The sequence below is a fragment of the Xiphophorus hellerii genome, chromosome 23 (assembly GCF_003331165.1).
Source record: "Xiphophorus hellerii strain 12219 chromosome 23, Xiphophorus_hellerii-4.1, whole genome shotgun sequence".
NCBI lineage: Eukaryota > Metazoa > Chordata > Actinopteri > Cyprinodontiformes > Poeciliidae > Xiphophorus > Xiphophorus hellerii.
This window is the reverse complement of record NC_045694.1, coordinates 12055995-12079736: the sequence shown is the minus strand read 5'-3', so window position 1 is coordinate 12079736 and position 23742 is coordinate 12055995. Positions and strand designations below refer to the sequence as shown.

General features: G+C 35.7%; 3 protein-coding genes and 1 long non-coding RNA gene across 6 annotated transcripts; all 4 read left to right on the top strand.

Moving 5' to 3' along the window:
* The first annotated feature begins 1043 nt into the window (after positions 1 to 1043).
* On the top strand, positions 1044 to 3095 carry LOC116714131 (uncharacterized). Its single transcript, XM_032554471.1, has 5 exons — positions 1044 to 1101; positions 1241 to 1573; positions 1667 to 2014; positions 2635 to 2757; positions 2854 to 3095. Exons 1-5 carry the CDS (start codon positions 1059 to 1061, stop codon positions 2940 to 2942), a joined length of 936 nt encoding a protein of 311 aa, XP_032410362.1. The 5' UTR covers positions 1044 to 1058; the 3' UTR covers positions 2943 to 3095.
* Positions 3096 to 7132: 4037 nt separating this feature from the next.
* Positions 7133 to 8154, top strand: LOC116714874 (uncharacterized). Its single transcript, XM_032555659.1, has 3 exons — positions 7133 to 7218; positions 7338 to 7667; positions 7775 to 8154. Exons 1-3 carry the CDS (start codon positions 7176 to 7178, stop codon positions 8152 to 8154), a joined length of 753 nt encoding a protein of 250 aa, XP_032411550.1. The 5' UTR covers positions 7133 to 7175.
* A 404-nt stretch (positions 8155 to 8558) lies between these two features.
* LOC116713878 (uncharacterized) lies at positions 8559 to 8980 on the top strand. The gene is made up of 3 exons (XR_004337931.1): positions 8559 to 8686; positions 8774 to 8811; positions 8913 to 8980. It is a non-coding gene; the product is annotated as an uncharacterized LOC116713878 (long non-coding RNA).
* A 7503-nt stretch (positions 8981 to 16483) lies between these two features.
* LOC116713877 (uncharacterized) lies at positions 16484 to 18732 on the top strand. Of its 3 annotated transcripts, none has more exons than XM_032554153.1 (6): positions 16484 to 16988; positions 17073 to 17372; positions 17505 to 17831; positions 17913 to 18053; positions 18147 to 18202; positions 18280 to 18732. In XM_032554153.1, exons 1-6 carry the CDS (start codon positions 16949 to 16951, stop codon positions 18403 to 18405), a joined length of 990 nt encoding a protein of 329 aa, XP_032410044.1. In that variant the 5' UTR covers positions 16484 to 16948; the 3' UTR covers positions 18406 to 18732. The 3 variants fall into 3 exon arrangements, with proteins under 3 accessions (XP_032410044.1, XP_032410045.1, XP_032410046.1); XM_032554154.1 differs by having other exon boundaries at positions 16486 to 16988; positions 17916 to 18053; XM_032554155.1 differs by lacking the exons at positions 16484 to 16988; positions 17073 to 17372 and having other exon boundaries at positions 17474 to 17831.
* Positions 18733 to 23742: the final 5010 nt, after the last annotated feature.

Below are 23742 nucleotides of genomic sequence, written 5' to 3'. Positions count from 1 at the left end.
TGTGTTGGTAGGGAAAACTATTCCTGCAATTTCCTTGTCTTTCTGAAAGTTATACAAGTGCCAGTTACCTTTTTGAGAACGCTTGTGATTTACTTTTGACTGGAATGTTTGATTCAGAAATATAGCTGTATGTTTTCAACAGTAAGACTCTTTTTATGAAAGTCTCCGCTTTCCCAGTCATACCACAGTGTGCAATGCTTTTATGGAGAGAAACCTTTTTATAAACAATCAGTTAATATCTACAATGCATTTCTTTTGGTTTTTGCCCTTATGCATATGTGCACATCCTTTTCTCCACTGATTTAATTTTCGTTCCACTTTATGGCACATAATTTAATCTGTGGATTAAATTGCTTTGATTTCTTTCTGGTTGATGTAGTTATTACTGACCTCTGCTGTCAATTCCATGCCATTAGACATATTAGAAATATATTTACAGAGGAAAATGCTTACATGTGTAGTCCCAATTTTACTTACTGAAAGTGATCATTTTATATAAACATTTTTTTGTTTTGGTCAAGAGGCTACAGTTCTGAGGTAATTGGATTTGGCTCTGGAAAAGCATTTTATTCATTTGTTCATAATCCTGTACCTGTTGATTGTTATGATTATGTTCAGCTGGTTCAGCAATGTAGTTACTATATTAATACTACATTAATAGTTTGTTAATAGATTGTTATGGTCAGACGAAAGTAGTAACATCAAAACAGGTCAGGTATTTCTGAAGAGATGGAGAATAACTATCAAATAGCAAAATAAACTTTAAGACCATAGAGGCGCAATGAGTTTCATTGAGTTTTATCTCCTGAGATCCACCTTTGGTTTTATGTTGTCAAACAGAGCTGATTTTAGGTAATCCATAAGTGAAGAAACTTATGATAAAGCTTGCTTTGTGAGGATAGGTTAGAAAATTCAGGTGATTTATATAGGTAACAAACACCATCAATGGCCAATCAGATCACACTAAATAGTTCCCTCCCCCTGAACGTAATTATATTAGTTTGACCCATCCTATGATCTCCTGTACTGTACACAGTCTGAAGAGGTGTAGTGACAAAATGCCTTTGATCGTATATTTTCTGCTTATGATCAGAGCTGGCTGTGAGTATGAATGAAATCTACACTAAATGTTTTCGTGAAACAAAGATTACGCCAGCATTCATAGCTTTAGCACAGTGAAGATGTATTGTCTTCTCCTGTCAATAGCTATTGTGTGATTAATATTTTTTTTGTGTTGCAGGTTGTACTGAAGAATTTAAGTTTGAAGTAAAAACGGTAACTGTTGGACAAAATGTGACCCTAAGTTGTCCACACCAGACCTCTGCTCTCTACAGAGAAACTTTGTATTGGATCCGATTTGTTTCTGGAAATTGGCCTGAATTTCTTGGAGCAACATTTAACTTCATGGACGACGATGTTTCCAAGATTTCTCACATTCAGACGAAACAAGAACAGGGAAAATTTCTTCTATATGTTAATAAAGCTAAGAGAAATGACAATGGACTTTACTACTGTATTAAAATCAGACAACTTGATTTCATATTTATTAATGGTAACTTTCTAAAAGTTGAAGGTAATATTATTAATAAATTACCTACAAATCCTATTATGAGTAATTTTCTTTTGATTGTGAGACTGAAACATGTTTTTTTTTGTTGTTTTCCAGGACTAGAATCAGATATCACTGATATCATTCAGATGCCTCCATCTAGCCTAGTTTATCCAGAAACTGGTGAGACTCTGCAGTGTTCAGTTCTCTCAGACTCTCAGAGGAAATCATGTCCAGCAGATAACAGGGTGTACTGGTTCAAAGCTGGATCCGATCATTCTCATCCCAGTTTACTTTATGTACAAGAAAACAGTGGAGAAGAGTGTGAAAGCAATCCCGAAGCTCCCGCCACACAGAAATGTTTTTACAACTTCTCTGAGACCTCTGACGCCGGGACTTATCACTGTGCTGTGGCTGCATGTGGACAGATATTATTTGGAAATGAAGATAAGAGGCATTATGAAGGTAAAAGTCTTAGATTTTCTCTTTATCAGAGAATTTGCTTCAACTATGGTGACATAGCATGTACTGTATATAGCAGAGTGCTTTTATTAGATATGTGGCTGCATGGCAATTGCTAGCCAGATGCCTTTAAAGTAAAATAGATGCAACATGAATGCATGTAATACTTTATCCAAAATCCAGAAATAGGATAAGGTAAAATCTAAATGTTCTTTTCAGTCGACAATAACTGAATGTCTTGCGGTATGCTAAACTATTTAAGCTAGCCGGTTGTACATCGTAATAAATGGTTTAATATTCTGATTTCCTCACTCAGCATTTTGTAAGAGATATAAAAATGACTGCGTAACACCTAATGTCAATCTTTACATTTGAGGTTTTATCGACACTATTTTAAGATCTAAGGACCACAAGCTTGTTAAATATACCAGACTAAACTTACTTTTTAAGAGTAGCTATTTGTACAGTATTGTTTATTTTTCCTTATAAAGTCCTTAACTAAACAAAATATCACTTATCAAACAAACTATTTCCAATTTACTATTAATGACAGTCAATGCTATTCTTTAATATTTGCATATATAAAAATAATTTTGGACTCATATCCAAGTTTCTTCTTGTAGTTGTCTTTACAGAAATCACCACTTGTTCATCGGTGGTCAACGTTGTCTTTGGATTTGGCTTGGCCATCAGCCTAATTGTTTTAGCTGTCCTTATTTATGCCATAAAGGAAAGCAATAACAATGGTAACCTAAGTCATTCATTTTTTATACTAAAAAATCTAATTGATATGTTCTATGTAATTTCCATAATTTTCTTTCTTTCTTTTTTTCTAACTTCAGTGTCAGCAGCCCAGCAAGCAAAACAAGTGCTATGCAAAAACTGGCAAGGCAAATATTTACTCTGCCGTCATCTTCACAGTAATGAATGACAATAATGGAAAAAAGAAGGCAAACGTGGAGAAGAAAAAGATCTATGCTGCTGTTATGGAATAAAGGATTTGTAAAATTGCAATTTTAGTTTGAAAGCTATATGCAGCCAGTCAAATGTTTTTCCATCATTTTCATTAAATGTATCAGCTTTTTGTGTTTTATGTTAATTGAACAAGTCTGACCAACAGATTTATCATGTAAATATTAAACACAGACAGAAAAAGAAGATAAGACTGCACTCACTGCTGGCTCCAATTTAAATTCAATGTTAATCTCTGAATGCTCAAAGACTGAGGTGCATGTGTGAAAATTATTATTGGCCTAAACATGAGATTTTCTGATTGGACAGAACAACACAGGTGTACAAAAAACTGAAAAAACTGAAAAAAAAAATCTTCTACTGAGTGTCCACTCAGTGTGGGTGGAGTTTGTCCACGGGAAGAGAAAATGTTCCCGTCAAACGTTGTATGAACGCCTGCTTTCTCGCAGTTTTCTAGTGAAGTAAAGAGAATAGTGAGAAAGTGGGCTGGGGTGTGTCCGCGTGTGGGGGTGTGTGTGTGTTGTGTGTTGTGTGTGTGGTGAAATATGATTCATAGCTGCAAGGAAACATATAGAATTGGACATTTTTTAAAATCTTTTTTAACCCTCAACTTGATTGCCGGGTCAAATTGACCCGAACAGTATCTATGGAAAAAGTAGGCGCGGAGGGGGGAGGGGGGTCACAAATGTGTAAAATTAATAAATTTTCAATTTATATGTAGAGTTCACCTATTAAGACAAATAGAAAAAGTTTTATGCAAAAAAAATACTTCCAAGTAATTTTTAAAAACTTTAAAATGGGTCAATTTGACCCACAACATAACAGGAGGGTTAAATACATGGCATTTACGATGCTTATTATGCATAAACTGAGTATTGATACTGGAATCCTATTTGCAGTTCAGGATAAGTTGTTCATAACTGAGTGCTGACCCTGAGTGACTGCAGCTGAAAAAAGTTGTTGCCAGTTGAGGTTTCTGTCATCCTTTATCTGTCAGACAGGATTTGCTTATTGCAAAACTACTGTCTTGTGGTTTATATTTTTTGTTTTTCTCACTTTCTATTTAACGAACTTTTAATTTGCCCCTTTGACAGTCTCTGTGTATAATCCTTACCTGGTAGAGTTCTTCTTACTATCTTATTTTTATTAGTTTGATTACACTGTGTGCTCTTTTTAGCTCAGCATGATATAATTTATGATGCAACATCAAGCAGAAGCAAGGTTAATACAACCCACAAAACAAGCCTCTGATGTTATAAACATGCATCTTACACTTTTAAATGGTAAATGTACTGATATATATATATATTTTTTTCTTGTAACGAACGTACCGCTCTATGAAACCAAAAACCACAGAAACATGAGCAGTAAAGCAGCTACACTGACTGTCAAGAGATGCAATAGGCCATTTCCCGCCTTTTGACCAACCTCTGAAGCTGTTTACTCAGAACAGACCTGATTATAAAATTCACCACATATGAAGCGAAACAAAGCTGCAAGATGTATCCGCCTATCACAGGGGTCTCCAAAGTGGGTCCTCGAGGGCCGGCATCCTGCATGTTTTAGTTCTCTCCCTGGTTTAACGCACCTCGATCCGATGATGGCTCGTTAGAGGCCTAAGAAGAACATTGACATGCTGAAAAGGTTGTTACTACCACCAGGGAGAGAACTAAAACATGCAGGACTGCCGGCCCTCAAGGACAGACTTTGGGCATCCCTGGCCTACCATATCATCTTAACCTAAATAATTGTCTCAGTGATTGATTAGAGGACAGTGAATGGCTCTACAAATAGGAAAGTAGTTTAGATTCACTATGAAACCAATGAAGAAAAAATAGCAATATATGTAGCGAGAGACAAAAAGAGAGAACGAAAGAGAATCAAAGCATGAGCAATTATTCACACTGTTTTATCAAATAGTCACTGTTTTGATCAACAGGTTTCATTCATAAATTTTGATCTGATTTTATTATTCAGAAATCTTACATTTTTTCTCACCATTATTGAACAGCCAGCAGGTTAGAAAGCAGGCACCAAACAAGAGATGAGGCAGGGACATGTGAGATTCAGCACAGGATGACGCCTACAGTCAAACCAGAGGAGATGTGGTTATATACCTCTCAGGTGCTTTATGTTGTATAAAGGTACAGTCTAACCACACGTTTTGCCCTTTGGTCAGCTGCATGCTGAGTCAAAAGAAAACCTCAAACCAGAATGTTCCAGTCTGTTTTGACCTTTGCAGCTTGATCACTTCATAAGCTGGTGCACTTGCTACTCAGTTCTCCACTCTACTTCAAGTCTTGCTGTTGAACTAGTCTATTTAATAATGCCATATATTTCTCACTATTCACAATCAGCTTCTTTCTTCTTCACAGAAAGGTTGGCTTTGACATTTCAAAATCAATCTTATAAAAGTAGTGTCGAAGGAGAGCAGTGAGTATACAACATCCTCTCAGCAGCACATTTCCTGACTGGGTTGGTGGGCCATCAAGAGAGGTGTGCAGCTTTCATTTTGGCTCATTTACATTCAGTTCATCTTATTTTTCTTTTAGTTTCTTTGCCAGATGTTGCATCACAAGGTTGAATACATATTATTTTCATGGATCAAACAAATGACTTACTATGGATGCTTAATTAACTTATAACATTTACATTTTAAAGAAAGAACAATAAGGAATTGTTTGAAACATGTTACCATATATGGTATTTGTTGTTTAAGGGTTTTTTTTGCCAATTGCGGTGCTATATTTTATTTCTTCCCTATATTATTTCAAAAAAGTGTATGTTACAGTTACTGACCTGTAGAGATGCTCTTCATGAGATAACTCTATCTCCTTTATGTTTCATGTCTGCCTTACTTTCACTTCTGAGATTTGTTGCAACTTGTCAGAAAACTGCACAAAGAATAAAGAATCAAGATGGTGTGCTGCTTTTCCCGAGGCTTTGCTCTGCAGAAATATTATCTCTAGCTATTGTACACTTGTGTGTTTTTTGTGTGAACAAATGGGTGCTTCTGAAAAGGCAAGAGAACTGAAAAGGCCCTTTTTCTCCTCTAATCTTGCAGTTAAACTTAGAGCTCAGACATTGTATCTTGTAATCCATAGCAATGGAAGTGGTGCTTTGTTGTCTTGGCCTTGGAGACTCTGAAGCTTAAAGTTTCTATTTACGTTCCTTTTTTTGTCTCTCTTGTCCTTGCTTATTCTGTAAATGGTTAGCATAAATAGTAAAATAAATTCTTGTTTTCTACTAACATTAGCATTTGAGTGGTTCATAGTTCTTTGTGTGTTTTACAACCTGTCCGAAGCAACATATTTGGCTGTTTAAGGGATTGTAATAGTGGTCTAGAGAAAATGACTTATTTTAAGTGTACTTCATATCGTCGCCGTTTTCAACATTTAGGTGACTATGGGACATTATAGACCTTTCTCACATTATAGTATGGAAAAATATGCTCAAAGACAAATGAAACAGTCAATCAAATCAGGTCTGAGGCCTGATTTTTAAACAGGATACCACTGATTGTAAGAAGACAATCCATTGTTTTGTTTTTTGTTTTTCTGTTCTGAAAGCAAAATGAATCATTGTCCAGAAACTTATTTCAATGCAATAATAAGCTGGTGTGAAAATCCATAACATGCTGTGGGATTAATTCTTTAAAATCCTGTGAACATGCACACGCTCACACACACACATACATTTATTTTTTCTTTGAGAAAGCTCATTTTCTCAAAGAAAAAAATATTTTTTTGTTTTGTTTATTGAATAAATACAATTAAGGCAACTGTAAAACTACAGAGTACAGAATGCGTTTACTTCTGTTCCCTTTGTGAAGTAAAGGCCAATCAATCGAAGCTTTACCATGCTGCAATGTCCAATATCCATTAATAAAAGGCAAAATTATGGCTAAAGTGCTATCATAGTTACAGCAACTTATATTGTATCTGTTTGTATCTGCTTGAAACCAAGCATGAAAAACAAAACAAATGTGTGATGTTTGTGTTATGTGTTTTGGGTGGAAAGTTTGCTGATATTATTTCCACTGAGGTGAAAATAGCAGCATCACCGATGGCCAATCAAATTGTCTTAAGTTTCTCCCCGCCCTCTTTATAAGCTTACAATAAAGTGAATCATTTATATTCCCGACGACAATGTGTCTTCACATTAACAAAGCCTCAAGTGGATTAATGAGAAAATGCTGATCATTTTTTACTTCATGCTCTCTGTCGTAGTTGGACGTAAGTGTAAAATGTAATTTCTTTTCCACATTTTCTGCACATGATTTTACTAAAAAAAAAAAGACACATTTCTGACTTAATCTGCTCTGTTTTATGTTTGCTTTGTTGTGTTTTTATAGGATGCAAAGATAATCTGAGTGTTGGAACAAGAACTGTTGCTGTTGGAGAAGATGTGACCCTAACCTGCCCGCGATTGACCTCTGAGCATAAAGCATCTCTGTACTGGATCAGATTTATTCCTGGACACTGGCCTGAATTCTTGGGAGGAACATATTCCTTCGATTTTAGTGATAGTATAGAAACTGCTCATATTACAGCAAAACAAGAGACAAAATCCTTTATCTTGCACATTAGTAAAGTCCAGCACGGCGATGCTGGCCTTTACTATTGCTTAAAAGTTAATTGGCTCAACATGAGTTTTTTAACGGGGGAATTTCTGAGAATCAGTGGTAAGGAGAAGTAAATATATGCACAATACTATTTTTACAATATGGTTAGCGGGAAGAATAAAAGCATAACCCACTATTTTTAAATATTGTTTTGTTTTTCTTTCCAGGAAAAGAGTCAAACATCACTGCCATTGTCCAACACCCTCTACCTGATCGAGTTCATCCAGGAAGCCCAGTCTCTCTACATTGTTCAGTCCTCTCTAACACACAAGATAAAACTTGTTCAACAGATCATAGGGTGTTCTGGTTCCTAGCTGCATCAGATAAATCTAATCCCAGTTTAATTTATGCTCCTGCAAACCCCGGTAGTGAATGTAAGAACAATCCTGAGGATCATTCTGGGCGAAAATGTATCTATAGCTTCTCGAAGAACATCACTGCTTCTGATGTTGGGACTTACTACTGTGCTGTGGCCTCATGTGGAATGATTTTGTTTGGAAATGGAACCAAACTGGACATAGAAGGTACAGTTAATCCAATCCTTTAAATATTTATGGAAGTGCACAGTCATTTTCAATAAATTAGAATGAATTTTAATAAGGCTCATTTGTCATTTTAAAATTATCTTTTGAAAATAATAACCCTTAAGCAAGTACTAAACATACTTTTAATCAAGCCCATATTTCTTTATTTTTTTATGTAATATTCCTACTTCAATGTTTTACTTCCATAAGCAGTAATTCACCCATAAATCATCACAATTAATTAAAGGTTTAAACACATGAATCTGTTTCATTTAGTGAATTGAGTCACTGAAATAAATAAACATTTAGAATATATTGCATTTCATTAAATAGGACTGAATTTAAAAGAATTCACCACAAATTTTTTCTATCTTCTATTTTGTTAAATAATATATATATTATTGGGTTTTTTAATGTTTTCAGGTCCCAGCATGTCAGATTTGCAGAAGACAAATGCAGTTTTTATTGTGTTATTTGTCATTTTGACTGCAAGTGTGATTATTATATTCATTCTCACTTACATCCTCATGAAGAAAACTTGTCACTGTTCAAATGGTAAATCAAAATCTATCAGTACATCTAACATTGTATGAAAATATTTTTCATGATTTTTCCTTAAAATCTCTGTTGCACATTAAACAGATGCTAAAGGGGGTCATGATGATCAGCAGATTCAGCAGGTAAATTCTAACATGTTCCACTATTATTACCTGCGTATGTTTTTTTTTATTATTATTCTGACCTTGCACCATATTTTTTCATAAATCTAATCTTTCCTCAGAGAGGCGAGAACTCGTTGGTTTACAGTGCTCCCATATTGACCAACAGGAAAGCTGCCAGAACAGAGAGGAAGAAACAAAGGAACATCAGAGGTTGTCTACAGTGGTGTCAATTAATTAGTACTTGATTAATATCTTCATAAATCTGGTTGCTACTGGAAATGTTTTTATTTTTCTTCAATTCTTTGAAAAAGCATTTAACCAGGCTATATTTTGCCTATATGAAAAATTACAATTCACAATGGTGAAAACTTTAAGTCTTGTTTAAAAACACCTGTGTTTTTTTTATTTTATTTTCATTGCTTAGCACGGCTGTACTTGTGTGTATTTCTCTGATGCATACTGAAGTAAATTGAAACAGTAATCCCAATATTTTATAATGTGTAATATAACACACTTTCAAAAACTGTGTGGTTTAAATAAAAAGAGTAGATTTTTTTACTATTGCTAAATGGTAAATACAAGTGACAGAGTTTCTGATTAATGAGATTGATAGCCCTACTCTGTAAAAAAAAAAAAAGTAATCTGGATTTTTTTAAATCAATTTTTATTACATGTGTTCATGTGTGATGGATTTTTTTAAAAAAAGTTTATTTTAAACTTTCTTAATACAATATCTAAATGTGTCTAAAATTGAATAATAATTCTTTAATTGGGACCTAGCAAAATAGATAAACTGTTGGCCAAAGTTCACATAAGAGTTCAAAGAAAAAATTTAGAAATCTGAAAAAGTAGGTAAGTTACTTCCCGCCTTCACATTATGATCGTCAGAGTACAAAACAGTTCAGGACCATGTGAACTAAAAAAAAAAAAAAAAAAACTAAACAAATGTACGTGCATGCCCATGTTACACTTAAATACATAACCACTGCCTCTAATGAGGCAGTTACCTCATGAGATGCTGTAGGCCTGATGGGAGCAAAACATTTTCAGGAATTGATTTATTTATTTTTTTTTCTCTAAAGAAAGTTACAATTCAAATTAATCTTTATAATTTATGTGTTTCTTTTTTTCTGTATCCCCTTGGTAGCCTGGTTTTGGGTTGTGTTCAGTTCTGTTCAGTCAAATTCCTTAACAAAATAATAACATTCTTGAAAAGTCTTTGGAATCCACAATTTCCTTCTTTATAGACAACTGGAGAGAAAGCAGTACTGTTTGTATGAATCAGCATTTATATTCAGCAATAAAAAAATCAGCTGATAAAACTATACATTCGGTGAATTTGTTTCCAAAATTGCCTTCAAAATTGATTACCACCAGAAACTCTTCTGCTTAGCATTTTGACACCCCACAGCGATGTTAAAAGGCATATCAATTCAACAATATACATTTTTGAAGTAACATCCCAGAGTCTCTGAACTCAGTTTGTATCCAAGTCAAAGTAGATGATCCTCAGAGCTGAAAACCTTTTTTTGGCCTGCAGGGGGCATCTCTGGTAAGAAAAAAAAGACATCATCAGAAGCTGATTAGGTTTTACTTCTTGTTTTTTGTTTTTTTTTGTACACAAGTCCCATGTCTCATGTCTCATGCTGCACAGTCTGAAATTAATTGTTTTAATTTTCCTCTAATACAGAATTACAATAATTTCATTATTTTTCAAATGATTAAAGAAGGAAGTTAACCTAAAACTGCATTAGGATTACTTGACATTTTGACACTTATGTGGCTACTTTCATCTTTACCAGTCAAAACTTGCCCCGTTTTTTTTTGTATTTTTATGCATGGGGCTTTTTCTAAGCTATATACTCAAACTTGTAATACTTTCTTACACAGTCACCAACAGAGCTATAGTTTTTAGAGTTAACCGAGTTGTATTTGTCCATCACAACTTTTCACAGTTTATAAAGCAAGTTTTAGTTTTTTTTTATTTTAAAAGTGAAATTAAACAAAACAATGGACAGCCACACAGAATTAGAAGTTGTGTTGGCTGTTTCTCCTCCCTTTGACCAGATGCTGAAGGTGTTTACTCAGAACAGACCTCTCTATGTGCATCAGCCGGATATAAACCCTGTGGGCCGCAAGAGACTTCAGCAGGCTGAATGAGGTCTTGCAAACTGATATGATAATTATGTGATTACTATATAATAATTCAATCGGAATATATAAAAAAAATAGTACAACAATCTTTATCCATCAAAGTTTGAAAAATAAGTGATGCATTACTCATTTTAACTAACCCTAATTTGTGTTCCATGGTAATTTATTGCTTTATATTCAGACATGACTCAAGTCCGTCAGCTGCTGCATATATTGCATCAACCGGAGAAGAAAGTGAACTTTATGTCCATCCTTTGTTGGCTCAATTGCTTTGCAGGTTTTTTTGATGCAAGTAAAAGTTAAGAGTAATTGAAGTGTACATTTATTTCTCTTTTATCTAAAGAAAGAGCAGCATAAGGTCTGCTTTTTAAGACGAAAGCGGGAAGTGAGACAGAAAGAAAAGCCCCTTTGTTTTCTCACCCCTCTTTGAGAGCCGAGCCAAACCACAGCAGTGCATAAGTTTCCATGCGTCGTTTGTTTCTCAGCAGTTAGTGTGAATTTGTTTGCCTCTCTCTATTAACAATGTGTTAACAAATGTGCATGCTAAGCCACAGTACTAAGAACAAAGAACCATACTTAATAAACTTTGGTTATTTGTTTTAGTTTGTTTTTTTTTCAGGAGACATCTTACTCTGTCTCTATGAACAAATATCCAGAATTAGCATGACAGCTTGGAGTATGATTTAATTTGGCATTAGATTTATTCATAATATGTTAGCTTTGCAGTCTAATGCATTTTTTTGTACATGGCACAAGGTCTAAAGCCAATGCAGCACAGTGAGCTCTGCATCTTGCAAGTCTTTAGCTGTTGTCACACAATAGAAGTTGTGGTTTTGTGCTGCTCAGTTACTCTGCTGTCAGACCAAAATATTTTTGGCTTGTGGTCAACAATATATTGGCCCAGTTGATAGCCGCAAACCAAAATGTTCCAGTCCGAAACAGTAGTGTTAATCAGTCATTAGTTTCCACCTACAATTGATGCAAACTTGTTGCAACTGTAGCAGTGACCAGACTATATATATATATATATATATATATATACTGTATATATATATATATATATGTTGGGGGTTTTTTGCCTCCAAACATGAGTCACGCTATCCCCTACCCCACCACGGCACGCCCCGACCAGACAATATTTTTAAGACATAATTTACAAAGTATTAGATCGTACAAGGGATGATCCAGTACTGGTCTGGCATTTTTAATCGCAGTTAATTCCGCCTATGTTGGGCCATTTGTATGTGATGTCATCAGCAATGTTAAATCCAATCTGATGTGTTGTACAGGCATATTTTTCACTGAACATTTTGATGTGTGCAACTTGAAAACCTTTATTTTAGGCCAGCCATCATCTTTTATTGACATAACAAATTTCAGGTTTTAGGAACTAAGAGTTTTCTTAAGTGTTCATACTGAAAGAGACTGTATTAACTACTGTGCTTCTCAGTGTGGCTGTATTATATAATCCGCTCTGCACTGAGCTAAATTCTGGTCCTCAGGCCCCCCGTGCCCTGCATGTTTTAGGTGTTTCCCTTTTGCCACATACCTGGATTGAATCTGTGGGTGATTAACAGACTTCTGCAGTACTTGATGTCTGCAGAAGAGGTCATGTAATCATTTCAGTCAGCTGTTCTGGAATAGAGGCATATCTAAAACATGCAGAGCAGGGGGCCCTGAGAACTGGAATTAAGAAGAACTAGAGAGAGAGAGAGAGAGAGCTGTGCAGAGATCAGCTTAAAAACCAGTCAAGACATTCTTCAAATCTTAATTTTATGAAGTACAGATGTTTCCTGTAAGTTTTGTCTAAACTGAAACTGCACTAAATTACAAGCTAAAAAATTAACAATGAGTCACAACAAAACAAAGTTGATATGAGTTTATATGCTAATGCTAGCCTTGCACATTAGCAGATTTCTTCATGCAAAAAACAACATGAGGCTCAGGACTAGCGTTGTGTTTTAAATCACATAGGTCAGACCTTTAGGACCATAACATTGTTTCAATTTGTAACAATAACAACAGTAATTTCCTAATCAAGTCACCATGTTGGAGCAGGATGTTATGGGTGTCCTGTTGAATCTCTCTGACAAAGTATTAGCAGCCAATACAGAGACATTGTGAGAGTGGAATTGGTATTAATTGCAAAATTACTTTGCATTGCAAATCTCTATTCTGAAATTGTTCTGATCATGTTCAGGGACAAAAATGTCCTGCTAATGACATTATATATTATTTAATTTTCATCCAGATCGTCTACTTAAGTTGGACAATAATTACACCAAAGCTGTAAATTTGACTTCAACTATTGAGTCAGTTATATTATGCTACAGTTAAAACTAAATATCAAAATCCATTATAAGGCTGAAATAATAAGAATAAGTTAACTGTTAGCCAAGTGGCCAGTGACTGTTATGTGAATATCTTCTTCCATTTATTTTACTTTTTACTTCTTTTTCAAACTTTTTACAGAAGTTTATACCATCTACTAACAATATTTTCCACTTAGAAATGTTGTGACATTTACATGTTTCAAGTTCTCAAACTTAATTTGTAGTCAAAAAATAAGTAAATATGAGAAAATTCAGTTTTCAACTCAGAGAAAATAAACTAGGGAAACCTGAAGAAAGCAAAATAATATTCCTATGAATATATATATATTATATATTCCTTTATTTAATCAGATAAACCCCGTTGAGATCTAGATCTCATTTTCAAGAGGGATCTGAGCAAAAAATTTGCAATACATAGCAACCTGGTTACAAGATAAAAACAGTTAATACATATGCACAAGTATAAAACAATAAAAACAATTTAAAAACAATGACACTGTTTCATAGAATCTTGTTGCCTATCTTTAAGAACTGCTCGAAATAAGTCCAGTGAAATCATTTCCGACATCTTAAGTTCAGACTGCAACTGATTCCACGCTGTGGGGGCCAACACACTGAATGCCTGCTTCCCTTTTTCAGTTCGAAAGCGTGGGGCATGCAGAAGAATAATGTTATTGGAGCGAAGAGAACGAGAACTGACAGTTCTATGTAGGAGAGTGGATAAATATGCTGGGGTTAGACCGAGTAAAGATTTATACATCAGGATCATTAAATGATTGTTTCTCCGTACACTTAAAGGAGGCCATTCAGCTTTTGCGTACAAATCACAATGATGTGTCAGACGTCGACTACCGGTTATAAATCTTAAAGCGCAATGATACACAGTATTTAATGATTGAAGACATTTGGTCGAAGCATTCATATATAAAACATCTCCATAATCCAAAAGTGGCAGGAATGTCGCTGTTACCAATTTTCTTCTAGCTTTGAGTGTAAAACAAGATCCATTTCGATAATAAAACCCAATTTTCATTTTCAATGTCCGTAGTAGATTTGCTATGTGATTTTTAAAAGAGAGTTCATTATCTAGAATAAAACCAAGATATTTATAATTACTGACAAACTCCATTTCTGCTCCTATAGCAGTGGTAAGCAATAGAGAAGTTTCTGGTATTTTTCTAGCATGTGAGAAAATCATTGCTTTTGTCTTGTCCACATTCAAAACCAACTTCAGAGTTTGTAAACGTGTTTGAACTACATTAAAAGCAGACTGCAAATACTGTATTGCCTGTGATAGTGATGCAGAATAGCAGTATATTATTAAATCGTCAGCATAAAAATGGTAAAAAGCATTTGACAGATTGTCACACAAGTTATTTATATAAATAGAGAATAAAAGCGGACCCAGAACTGAGCCATGAAGTACGCCATTTAAAATAGTGAGAGTAGAAGAACTGACACCAGAGAATTGAACTCTCTGGGTTCTGTTTGACAAATAATCAGCTACCCACATGGTAGCTTGATGTGAGAGCCCAATCCTGTGTAGAATTTCAATTAAAAGCTTGTGATTTACTGTGTCAAATGCCTTTGATAAATCAATAAACAAAGCAACACAATGTTTTTTGTTATCAAGAGCCTGGATAAGATCATTACAAACCTTTAACGTGGCAGTAACAGTGCTATGTTTTTTTTTCTAAAACCAGACTGTACATTTTGTAAAACACAATTAGAATCTAAAAAATTCTTCAATTGATTTGCAACAAATTTTTCAAAAATTTTTGCTACGATACATAGTTTAGAGATTAGTCTGTAATTGTTCACCTGTGAATAAAGGGAACATCGAATTTTCTAATAAAAAGAAAATCGAAACACAACAGCCTACTGAAAATTACAAAACCAAAAAACAGCAAAGCCTCCAAATATAAAAAAGCACAGTCAAATTCTTCAAATTGTACTGGTGTGTGAAATATGGGAAGAAAAGTGCAAAGCCTCTTTGTTTGTCAACACTGAAAGATGGTTGTCTCATCCAGCTAAACTCTGTACAACATCTTATAACAACGTTATAAGATGCTTCATCTTTTGGACACATCAGTGTTATAAGATGTGTCCAGACATTTTAGGAGCACCTCAGCCTAAAAACACCATGTAAGTGATATATGTTCTATTGATAAACTGGGTGGAAGGGATGAAGCTTTGTGCACATTGGGTGAAGGACCCAGAGCAAAATGCATCATGCTTGAAGGCTCCCTGGGATGAAATGTGTTAAGAAATCGCATCATAGCTGAATCATAACAACCACAACTTCTTAAACGGGAGGTTGTCCGATAGAAACTGTGGGATTTGCCTCAATGTGTCAAATCCCACATTGAGGTGTGTTTTATTAATTGCATCAATGATATTTTAAAATATAATGCTTCCCCTAATCTCATCATACTGTGTAGGATTAATGCCTCTGTTATGCTAATGTTTTATTTTCTTGTGCATATTGTGAAATAAGATGTGAAGGGATTGGAAAAATTTTTTTATTTCTTTACATTTAATGATGAAAGATGTTTTCTCATGCACATTTTCAAGACAGCTGCTGTTTTTTTTGTTTTTGTTTTGTTGCTTTTTTTCAGATAAATTAAATTTGTACAAAGTTCAAAGTTCTTATTGCCATGACACATTGAGGCAAATCCCACGTGTCACAGTTACGAAGAACTACTCCAGCTTATTACACATGTGGTATTTTTGAAAAAAAGACAACATGTGAAGAACAATAATCTGTGGCAACGTTTTGTTAAAAGGAAATTGTAGAAATTCAGTCTGGATCCAGGCAGTCCTGTACAAAGTAAAAAGCCTTTCATAAAAATGTTATTTCAGTCAGTGGAAAAGTGAAGTTCAAGAGTAGCTCTTTTCACTAAATTAATCACAATGTGGCACCAAAGCCTGAGCCTCCATGAAGATGACTCAACTTTTCAGAACATTTCAACTTAGTCACCCTCGTCTTGCTTCGATGTGTAACAACAAAGTCGGCATCATGGAACCGCAAAGCGACAGCAGAACAGTCAGTCGAATGAGAATGTTGCTCGAACTGCCCCCCGTTTCACACATATTTGGACAAACTCAGCTCATTTTGTGAGGCTGCAGGCATGACAGTGGCAGGAGTCTTCAAGCAGGTACCGAAAGAGCAAAACAAGGTTGCAAAATGTTTTGGGGCCGTATGACTAGTTTGCCTACGACAGGCTGCATAGTAAGTTAATATATATTTGAGAAATTATCTTTTAGACAAACTGTTTTTTTTGTTTGTTTTTTTTGCTTTAGAGCATTTTGGTTTACACTGAAAGTGAAGAAAAGATGAGATGAAAAAAATCCAAATGCCTTGCGAGCATAAACTGAGCTTTTGAGCTTTTTATAACCATGTCTGACATAAAACCACAATGAGAATCTACCATGAAATGACAGCGGCTTGCTGATGTTTTTTGTTTAGTGCTTTTGTGTCTGAGAGGGCCTTCACCTTATTTCCACTGTGGTAGAAAAGTAAAAGGGCAACAAGATTGTTCTAAATTTCAGCCAATCATAGTTTCCCTAAAACTGGCTCCTCCCAGTTTATATGGTCACATTTAGTTGAATCATATCTAATAAGGCCACAGAATCACAGCAATCTTCTATTGGATCACCAGAAAACGATGCTTTTAATTTATTTACTCTTGATGCTCAAAGATGGTCGTAAGTTAACTCCTCAGATTTAATCCACATTTCACTTCATGTTTCTTTATCTGCTGTTTTTAACTGTTTTTTATGGCTATTTAGGTTGTAAAGATCATCCCATTATGGATACACAAACTGTAAATGTTGGAGGACTTGTGAAGATCACATGTTCACGCAGGTCTGCTGGAGAAATAATTTGGATGAGGATAGATTCTGGAAATTCTGCTGAAAATCTTGCGAATACTGGGAATATGTATCCTCATATTAAATTTGAGACAGATGTCGGAATATGGGTGTTAAAGATAACGAATGCAAGTTTAAATGATTCTGGAATTTATTTCTGTCTTAGAAATTATCAGGAAAACAAGATATTTATGAAACTGACATATCTGACAGTTAAAGGTAAGTTAATCAAAAAATGCAATAAAATGTCCATGACATTATTTTTGTATGAATTGAGGTTTTTCTGTGTAAATGTTTCTATGCTTTTCTAGCGTTTCTAAAGAAAAGAATATTTTATTTTTGTGAAACTAGAATCTGCTGTCACCACAGTGCCCACATCTGTTCCACCTCATCTCCATGACTCAGTGACTCTCCATTGTTCAGCCCTCCGTGACTCTCGAAATAAATCATGTCCTGAAGATGAGAATTTGCTCTGTTTTAGAGCCGAATCAATTCAGACTTTTCCAGGTTTCAACTCCACTGACAATGCAGAGGAAAGTGGATTTAAATTTAACTCTGAAGGATGTCTCTACAGCTATTTCAAGAACTCCAGCTTGTCTGATGCTCAGATGTATCACTGTGGTGTGGCAAAGGATGACAAGGACACATCTAGAGAAAAATCAAAGCCTATCGCTGAAGGTAATCTATTTTTTAAAGTGAAATATTAAATGACTTCAATGAGTCTTTGAATACAGAACTTCTTTTGTTATGTCATGTCAGCAGAAAACACAGGAGATTCAAGAAATTACTATACAGTCGCCTGTCTACTGAGTGCTGCGTTGGCTTTCTGTCTGGCTATTATGGCCTTCCTCATATACTTAGTCATAGAAATTAATAAGCAGTTAAAAGGCTCTTGCAATGGTAAGTTGTCTCTCAGATACTAATATATAAAAATGAGCTGGAAAACTTGACAACGTTTTAAATGGATGTTTTTATTTAATTTTTCAATTTTAGACACAGTTGCGCTGCAAGCACATGAACCAAGCAAAGGAAATCCAGAAAGTCAGAAGGTAGTAATAAATAATAAACCTTGATAATAAGAAGCAAAAATATGTGCTTTATGTTTGATTTTTTTCTGTGTCCTCAGTCACATGAGAACTTGGTTTATTCATCAGTTTCTACAAGAAGAAAAGCCAGCAAAAAAAGAACAGGGGCCACAGCAGCTGAAGAGCAAGATGTCATCTACACAGAAGTTAATGTTCATGGGGTCTGAAAAGGCTAAGCTAATTTATACGTTTCTGATTTTTATCTGAAGACTAAATTTAAAATGCACTTTATTGTTAGTTTGTTGTTTTTTTTGGTTATGTTATTGTTATTCTGCATTCATTTGCTTAAAATAAAATTTCTTACATGCTTCCCAAGTAGACACACGTATTTTTACAAGTACTTAGTAAATGAAAAAAAAAAACATAAATAAAAGTAATTATCATTTGTGTGTTTTATCAGTCAGTTATATAGTTTATTTATGGCTAAGAACATGTAGTTTTGAAGCATTTTTACAAATTGTTACAGCTTCATTAAAGTTTAAGTCTTAACTCTTCTAAAACTTTTTGAGTATCTGTTTGCTTAGTATATCCTGCTAGATGATTGAACTTCAGTCATGCTTTAGACATGTTTACTTAAAAGACTGAACTCTGCCCTAGTCAAAGCACAGTAAAACAAACAAACAAACAAAATACTCAACTAATATGCTTAAAAGATTATTTGAGAGGTTAGTATTGATCTACCATAATTGTTTCCCACAAATTTGCACTACAGGATAGAAAAAAACATCCTTACTTTTAACTATGCACAAGATTATTACAGGTTTAAATATAAGTCTGAAAACTCAAGTTGTGTTCTTCTAGAAAAATGTTTTATTCTGAGCCTCTGAGCAGACTTTGAAGCTTTGTGGGTTTATTCAGGAAGCAGCTGTAACACAGTGACAGGTGTAGAGGTGTAGAATAAGACATATCTCACATAGAATTTTATGGTTATTCTTCTTGTCTTTTGCTTTACACGTCAATGATAATGAGCGTTTTGCAATATTGTAAATAGAATGTAGAATAAAAGTATTTCCATGGCCAAAAAATCAAAACTGCTTAGTCAAAGGAAAATTTGCTATAAGATTGTACTTATATTTAGAAACTTTATCAATATTCTTACCTATAACTGTATGGGGAGATACATAAATACCATCTCCTCTAAACCAACCACAGTCTGAATCATGAATAGTGACTCAACATCAGGTGGAAGATACATGCTTCAGTAGTTTCAGTTTATACTAGACAATGTCTCTGTATATCAATCAATCATGAGACACTAACCAGAGTTAATGTTTGTAATTTAATGTAATTTAATGAGTAAATGCCACCATTTACTCATTAAAGAATGAGTACATTTGATTCTGCATGAGTTTGTGTTTTTAAACAATAGTGGTTCAATGCATGTTTCAGACTTGTTCAATCAACAAAAAAATATTATTCCATATTTATGAACTCTTATATCAGTCCAGGATCTCGCTAGATTGATTAGAGATATATGAGTGGCCACACCTTAACATGAGGCCTGGTTTTGCAGCCTCATGACAGATAGCCACATGAAAGAGGTTTTGACTCGACGGGAGAAATAATGAAACTCAGGACAGTGGGCAAAGGAGAATTTGAGAAACCTGTTGTATTTTCTTATATTTTTGTCCACTTTTGGTGCAACAAGCTGTTTAATCAGTGCTCTGGTTTCACAGCTTTAACTTGATCCTTATGCAAACACATCCACGATCCAGCAGGTCTGAGTAGTTTGCACTTATTCCTGTGAAAGCTCAGTTGTTCTCCTTTCAGTCACAAATAGAACAGGTGTCGAAAAGACAAAAACAGAGGAAGATATTTCTGTGTATTGAACTGCAGGTTCAGACATGATCAAGAAACTTATTGGTCATGCGGGATTTTTTCATCATTGCACTATTTTAGAAGAGCATAATTTCCTAGCTTGGGGCAATTTCATCAAATAGTTATTAAAGGTCAATCACTCAGTTTGCAAACAGGAAACCCTCTTGTGTACCCAGGTTTCCAGATAATTCAGTGAAAAAAGAGAACAATGGAAGGAGTCCCAAAGCCACATTTTCAGAAGGAAAATCTGAGTGGACTTCAATGGAGATATATATATACACTGCTCAAAAAAATAAAGGGAACACTCAAATAACACATCCTAGATCTGAATGAAAGAAATATTCTCATTGAATACTTTGTTCTGTACAAAGTTGAATGTGCCGACAACAAAATCACACAAAAATCATCAATGGAAATCAAATTTATTAACCAATGGAGGCCTGGATTTGGAGCCACACACAAAATTAAAGTGAAATAACACTACACGCTGATCCAACTTTAATGTAATGTCCTTAAAACAAGTCAAAATGAGGCTCAGTATTGTGTGTGGCCTCCACGTGCCTGTATGACCTCCCTACAATGCCTGGGCATGCTCCTGATGAGGTGGCGGATGGTCTCCTGAGGGATCTCCTCCCACACCTGGACTAAAGCATCCGCCAACTCCTGGACAGTCTGTGGTGCAACGTGACGTTGGTGGAAGGACCGAGACATGATGTCCCAGATGTGCTCAAACGGATTCAGGTCTGGGGAACGGGCTGGCCAGTCCATAGCTTCAATGCCTTCATCTTGCAGGAACTGCTGACACACTCCAGCCACATGAGGTGTAGCATTGTCCTGCATTAGGAGGAACCCAGGGCCAACCGCACCAGTATATGGTCTCACAAGGGGTCTGAGGATCTCATCTCGGTACCTAATGGCAGTCAGGCTACCTCTGGCAAGCACATGGAGGGCTGTGCGGCCCTCCAAAGAAATGCCACCCCACACCATTACTGACCCACTGCCAAACCGGTCATGCTGAAGGATGTTGCAGGCAGCAGACCGCTCTCCACGGCATCTCCAGACTCTGTCACATGTGCTCAGTGTGAACCTGCTTTCATCTGTGAAGAGCACAAGGCGCCAGTGGCGAATTTGCCAATCCTGGTGTTCTCTGGCAAATGCCAAGCGTCCTGCACGGTGTTGGGCTGTGAGCACAACCCCCATCTGTGGACGTCGGGCCCTCATACCATCCTCATGGAGTCGGTTTCTAACCGTTTGTGCAGACACATGCACATTTGTGGCCTGCTGGAGGTCATTTTGCAGGGCTCTGGCAGTGCTCCTCCTGTTCCTTCTTGCACAAAGGTGGAGGTAGCGGTCCTGCTGCTGGGTTGTTGCCCTCCTACGGCCTCCTCCACGTCTCCTGGTGTACTGGCCTGTCTCCTGGTAGCGCCTCCAGCCTCTGGACACTACGCTGACAGACACAGCAAACCTTCTTGCCACAGCTCGCATTGATGTGCCATCCTGGATGAGCTGCACTACCTGAGCCACTTGTGTGGGTTGTGAAGTCCATCTCATGCTACCACGAGTGTGAAAGCACCACCAACATTCAAAACTGACCAAAACATCAGCCAGACAGCATAGGTACTGAGAAGTGGTCTGTGGTCCCAACTGCAGAACCACTCCTTTATTGAGTGTGTCTTGCTAATTGCCAATAATTTCCACCTGTTGTCTATTCCATTTGCACAACAGCAGGTGAAATTGATTGTCAATCAGTGTTGCTTCCTAAGTGGACAGTTTGATTTCACAGAAGTTTGATTTACTTGGAGTTATATTGTGTTGTTTAAATGTTCCCTTTATTTTTTTGAGCAGTGTATATATATATACAGTATATATACAGTATATATATAATGTCAAAGTGTTGACAACAAACATGCACTTCATTGGAGCATACCATAATAGAACAGTTCAAACTAAACAACAAAATCTAAACAAAGAAACAGGAGTAAGATTACTAATCTAATTTACAAAGTCATCTACATAACTAATGGTCTGTAAAGCACATAATGAAGGTAAACTCAAATGGTTACTTTAAAGAAAAAAAATTCCAAATAATAAAGCCCTCCATTTGGTAGAACCCATTGACGCAATCTGTGACATCATACAGCCATTTAAGCAGGAAATGCTGGGCTGGCCCCTCCCATACACCTCCTCAGGCTGTAGCATCTAAAAGGGACAAACAATGGTAAGTAAAAAGGAAAAAAAAAAAGTACACTGAAACAAAAGAAACATTCATATTCATCCAGTGGTCCAGAAGTGCTAGCTTTAACTAAAACTTATGCATATATGAGGACTGTTACATAACACTACCACAAACAAAAAATAAACAAGTAAGTAAAGCAAAGTTGCAACAGCAATGTTTAATTTCAGGCATTTTGACCAACTATAAAAATCCATCCATCCATCCATTGTCTAACACCCTTGTTCCTTAGAGGGGTCGGGAGCTGCTTGTGCCTATCTCCAGCTTACGTTCCAGGCGAGAGGTACACCCTGGACAGGTCGCCAGTCTGTTGCAGAACTATAAAAATATTGAATAAATAAGAAATATATTTGAGGCACAAGTGGTGAACACAAACGTAACCGCTTTGTCACACAAACCTGGAAATCTCAAAAGTAAAACCTGTTATAAAACTGCATTGTTCAACTAATGTTGCAGTACTGATGCAGAGGAAGGTTCCTTTATTGAAGACTTATTGTCCTACCACTACCAGTACTTACTTATATAAGTTTGAGAATTGATCTTCTTCAAGCTTCAACCTTAATAAAATTTATAACAATAAATATGTGTGAATAAATTATACATCCAATTAGAGAGGATCTACAGGCCACAGTAGATTTGTTTTCATAAAAAAGATATATACAATGATGGGAAGTACCACTTCATTGCATGGATAAAATGTAACTCAATCTCCTCTTCATGAACAAATATTTAAATTTCAGTTTTTACAACTTTCTTTAAATTAATGAAAACAAAGTCAAAAATAGAGTTGTAAGTTTTTTAAGTTCTGAAAAAGACCAGTATGCAGAAAGTGAGACACCTCCTACTCTTTACCAAATCTTTATTTTGAAACAACCAATAAAAGAATCAGATACTTTGACACACATAGTTTGGCCATTTTGAAGCTCCTCCCACACATCGCTGGTAGTAAAGTACCAGCAAGGTTGCTAAAGGGACAGTACGAAGATGATTGCGCTATTGGGTGCATTGCTTCTTGTTCGTTGCGCATGTGAGTACTTCCAGATTTTTGTCATGACGTGCATTTTGTTCAATATAATATATTCTATTGTTATTTTTCTTTAGATACTTTTATTCCAGTGAAGCCAGTTCTGCTTGGTGAATCTGTGATGTTCAACTGTGATTTGCCAAATATGGAGATCAGCCAAAGACAAGTCAACTGGTACAAGCAGAGTCCAGGAGAAAATCTTAGACTGATCGTAAAATTCACTTTGAGACACCAAAAGCCTGCAGCCTCTGTGCTTTCACCAGAGTTTTCTGACTCAAGATGGGTGATTGGTGTTAATGAAACATTTAGCAGTCTGAAGATTTTAAGAGCAACTCAAGAGGATGAGGGAATCTATCACTGTATGGTTATGGACTGGATCGGAACCAATAAATGGAATGGGACGTATTTGATTGTGAAAGGTAAACTATA

Bases quoted from the DNA above. Each gene is read 5' to 3' on its own strand.
- LOC116713877 (XM_032554153.1), top strand. From the start codon at position 16,949: ATGCTTTTAATTTATTTACTCTTGATGCTCAAAGATGGTC. The intron at 16,989-17,072 runs GTAAGTTAACTC...ATGGCTATTTAG, and splicing joins CTTGATGCTCAAAGATGGTC to GTTGTAAAGATCATCCCATT. The intron at 18,203-18,279 runs GTAGTAATAAAT...CTGTGTCCTCAG, and splicing joins GAAATCCAGAAAGTCAGAAG to TCACATGAGAACTTGGTTTA.
- LOC116714131 (XM_032554471.1), top strand. From the start codon at position 1,059: ATGCCTTTGATCGTATATTTTCTGCTTATGATCAGAGCTGGCT. The intron at 1,102-1,240 runs GTGAGTATGAAT...TTTGTGTTGCAG, and splicing joins GCTTATGATCAGAGCTGGCT to GTTGTACTGAAGAATTTAAG. The intron at 1,574-1,666 runs GTAATATTATTA...GTTGTTTTCCAG, and splicing joins TAACTTTCTAAAAGTTGAAG to GACTAGAATCAGATATCACT.
- LOC116714874 (XM_032555659.1), top strand. From the start codon at position 7,176: ATGCTGATCATTTTTTACTTCATGCTCTCTGTCGTAGTTGGAC. The intron at 7,219-7,337 runs GTAAGTGTAAAA...GTGTTTTTATAG, and splicing joins GCTCTCTGTCGTAGTTGGAC to GATGCAAAGATAATCTGAGT. The intron at 7,668-7,774 runs GTAAGGAGAAGT...TTTTCTTTCCAG, and splicing joins GGAATTTCTGAGAATCAGTG to GAAAAGAGTCAAACATCACT.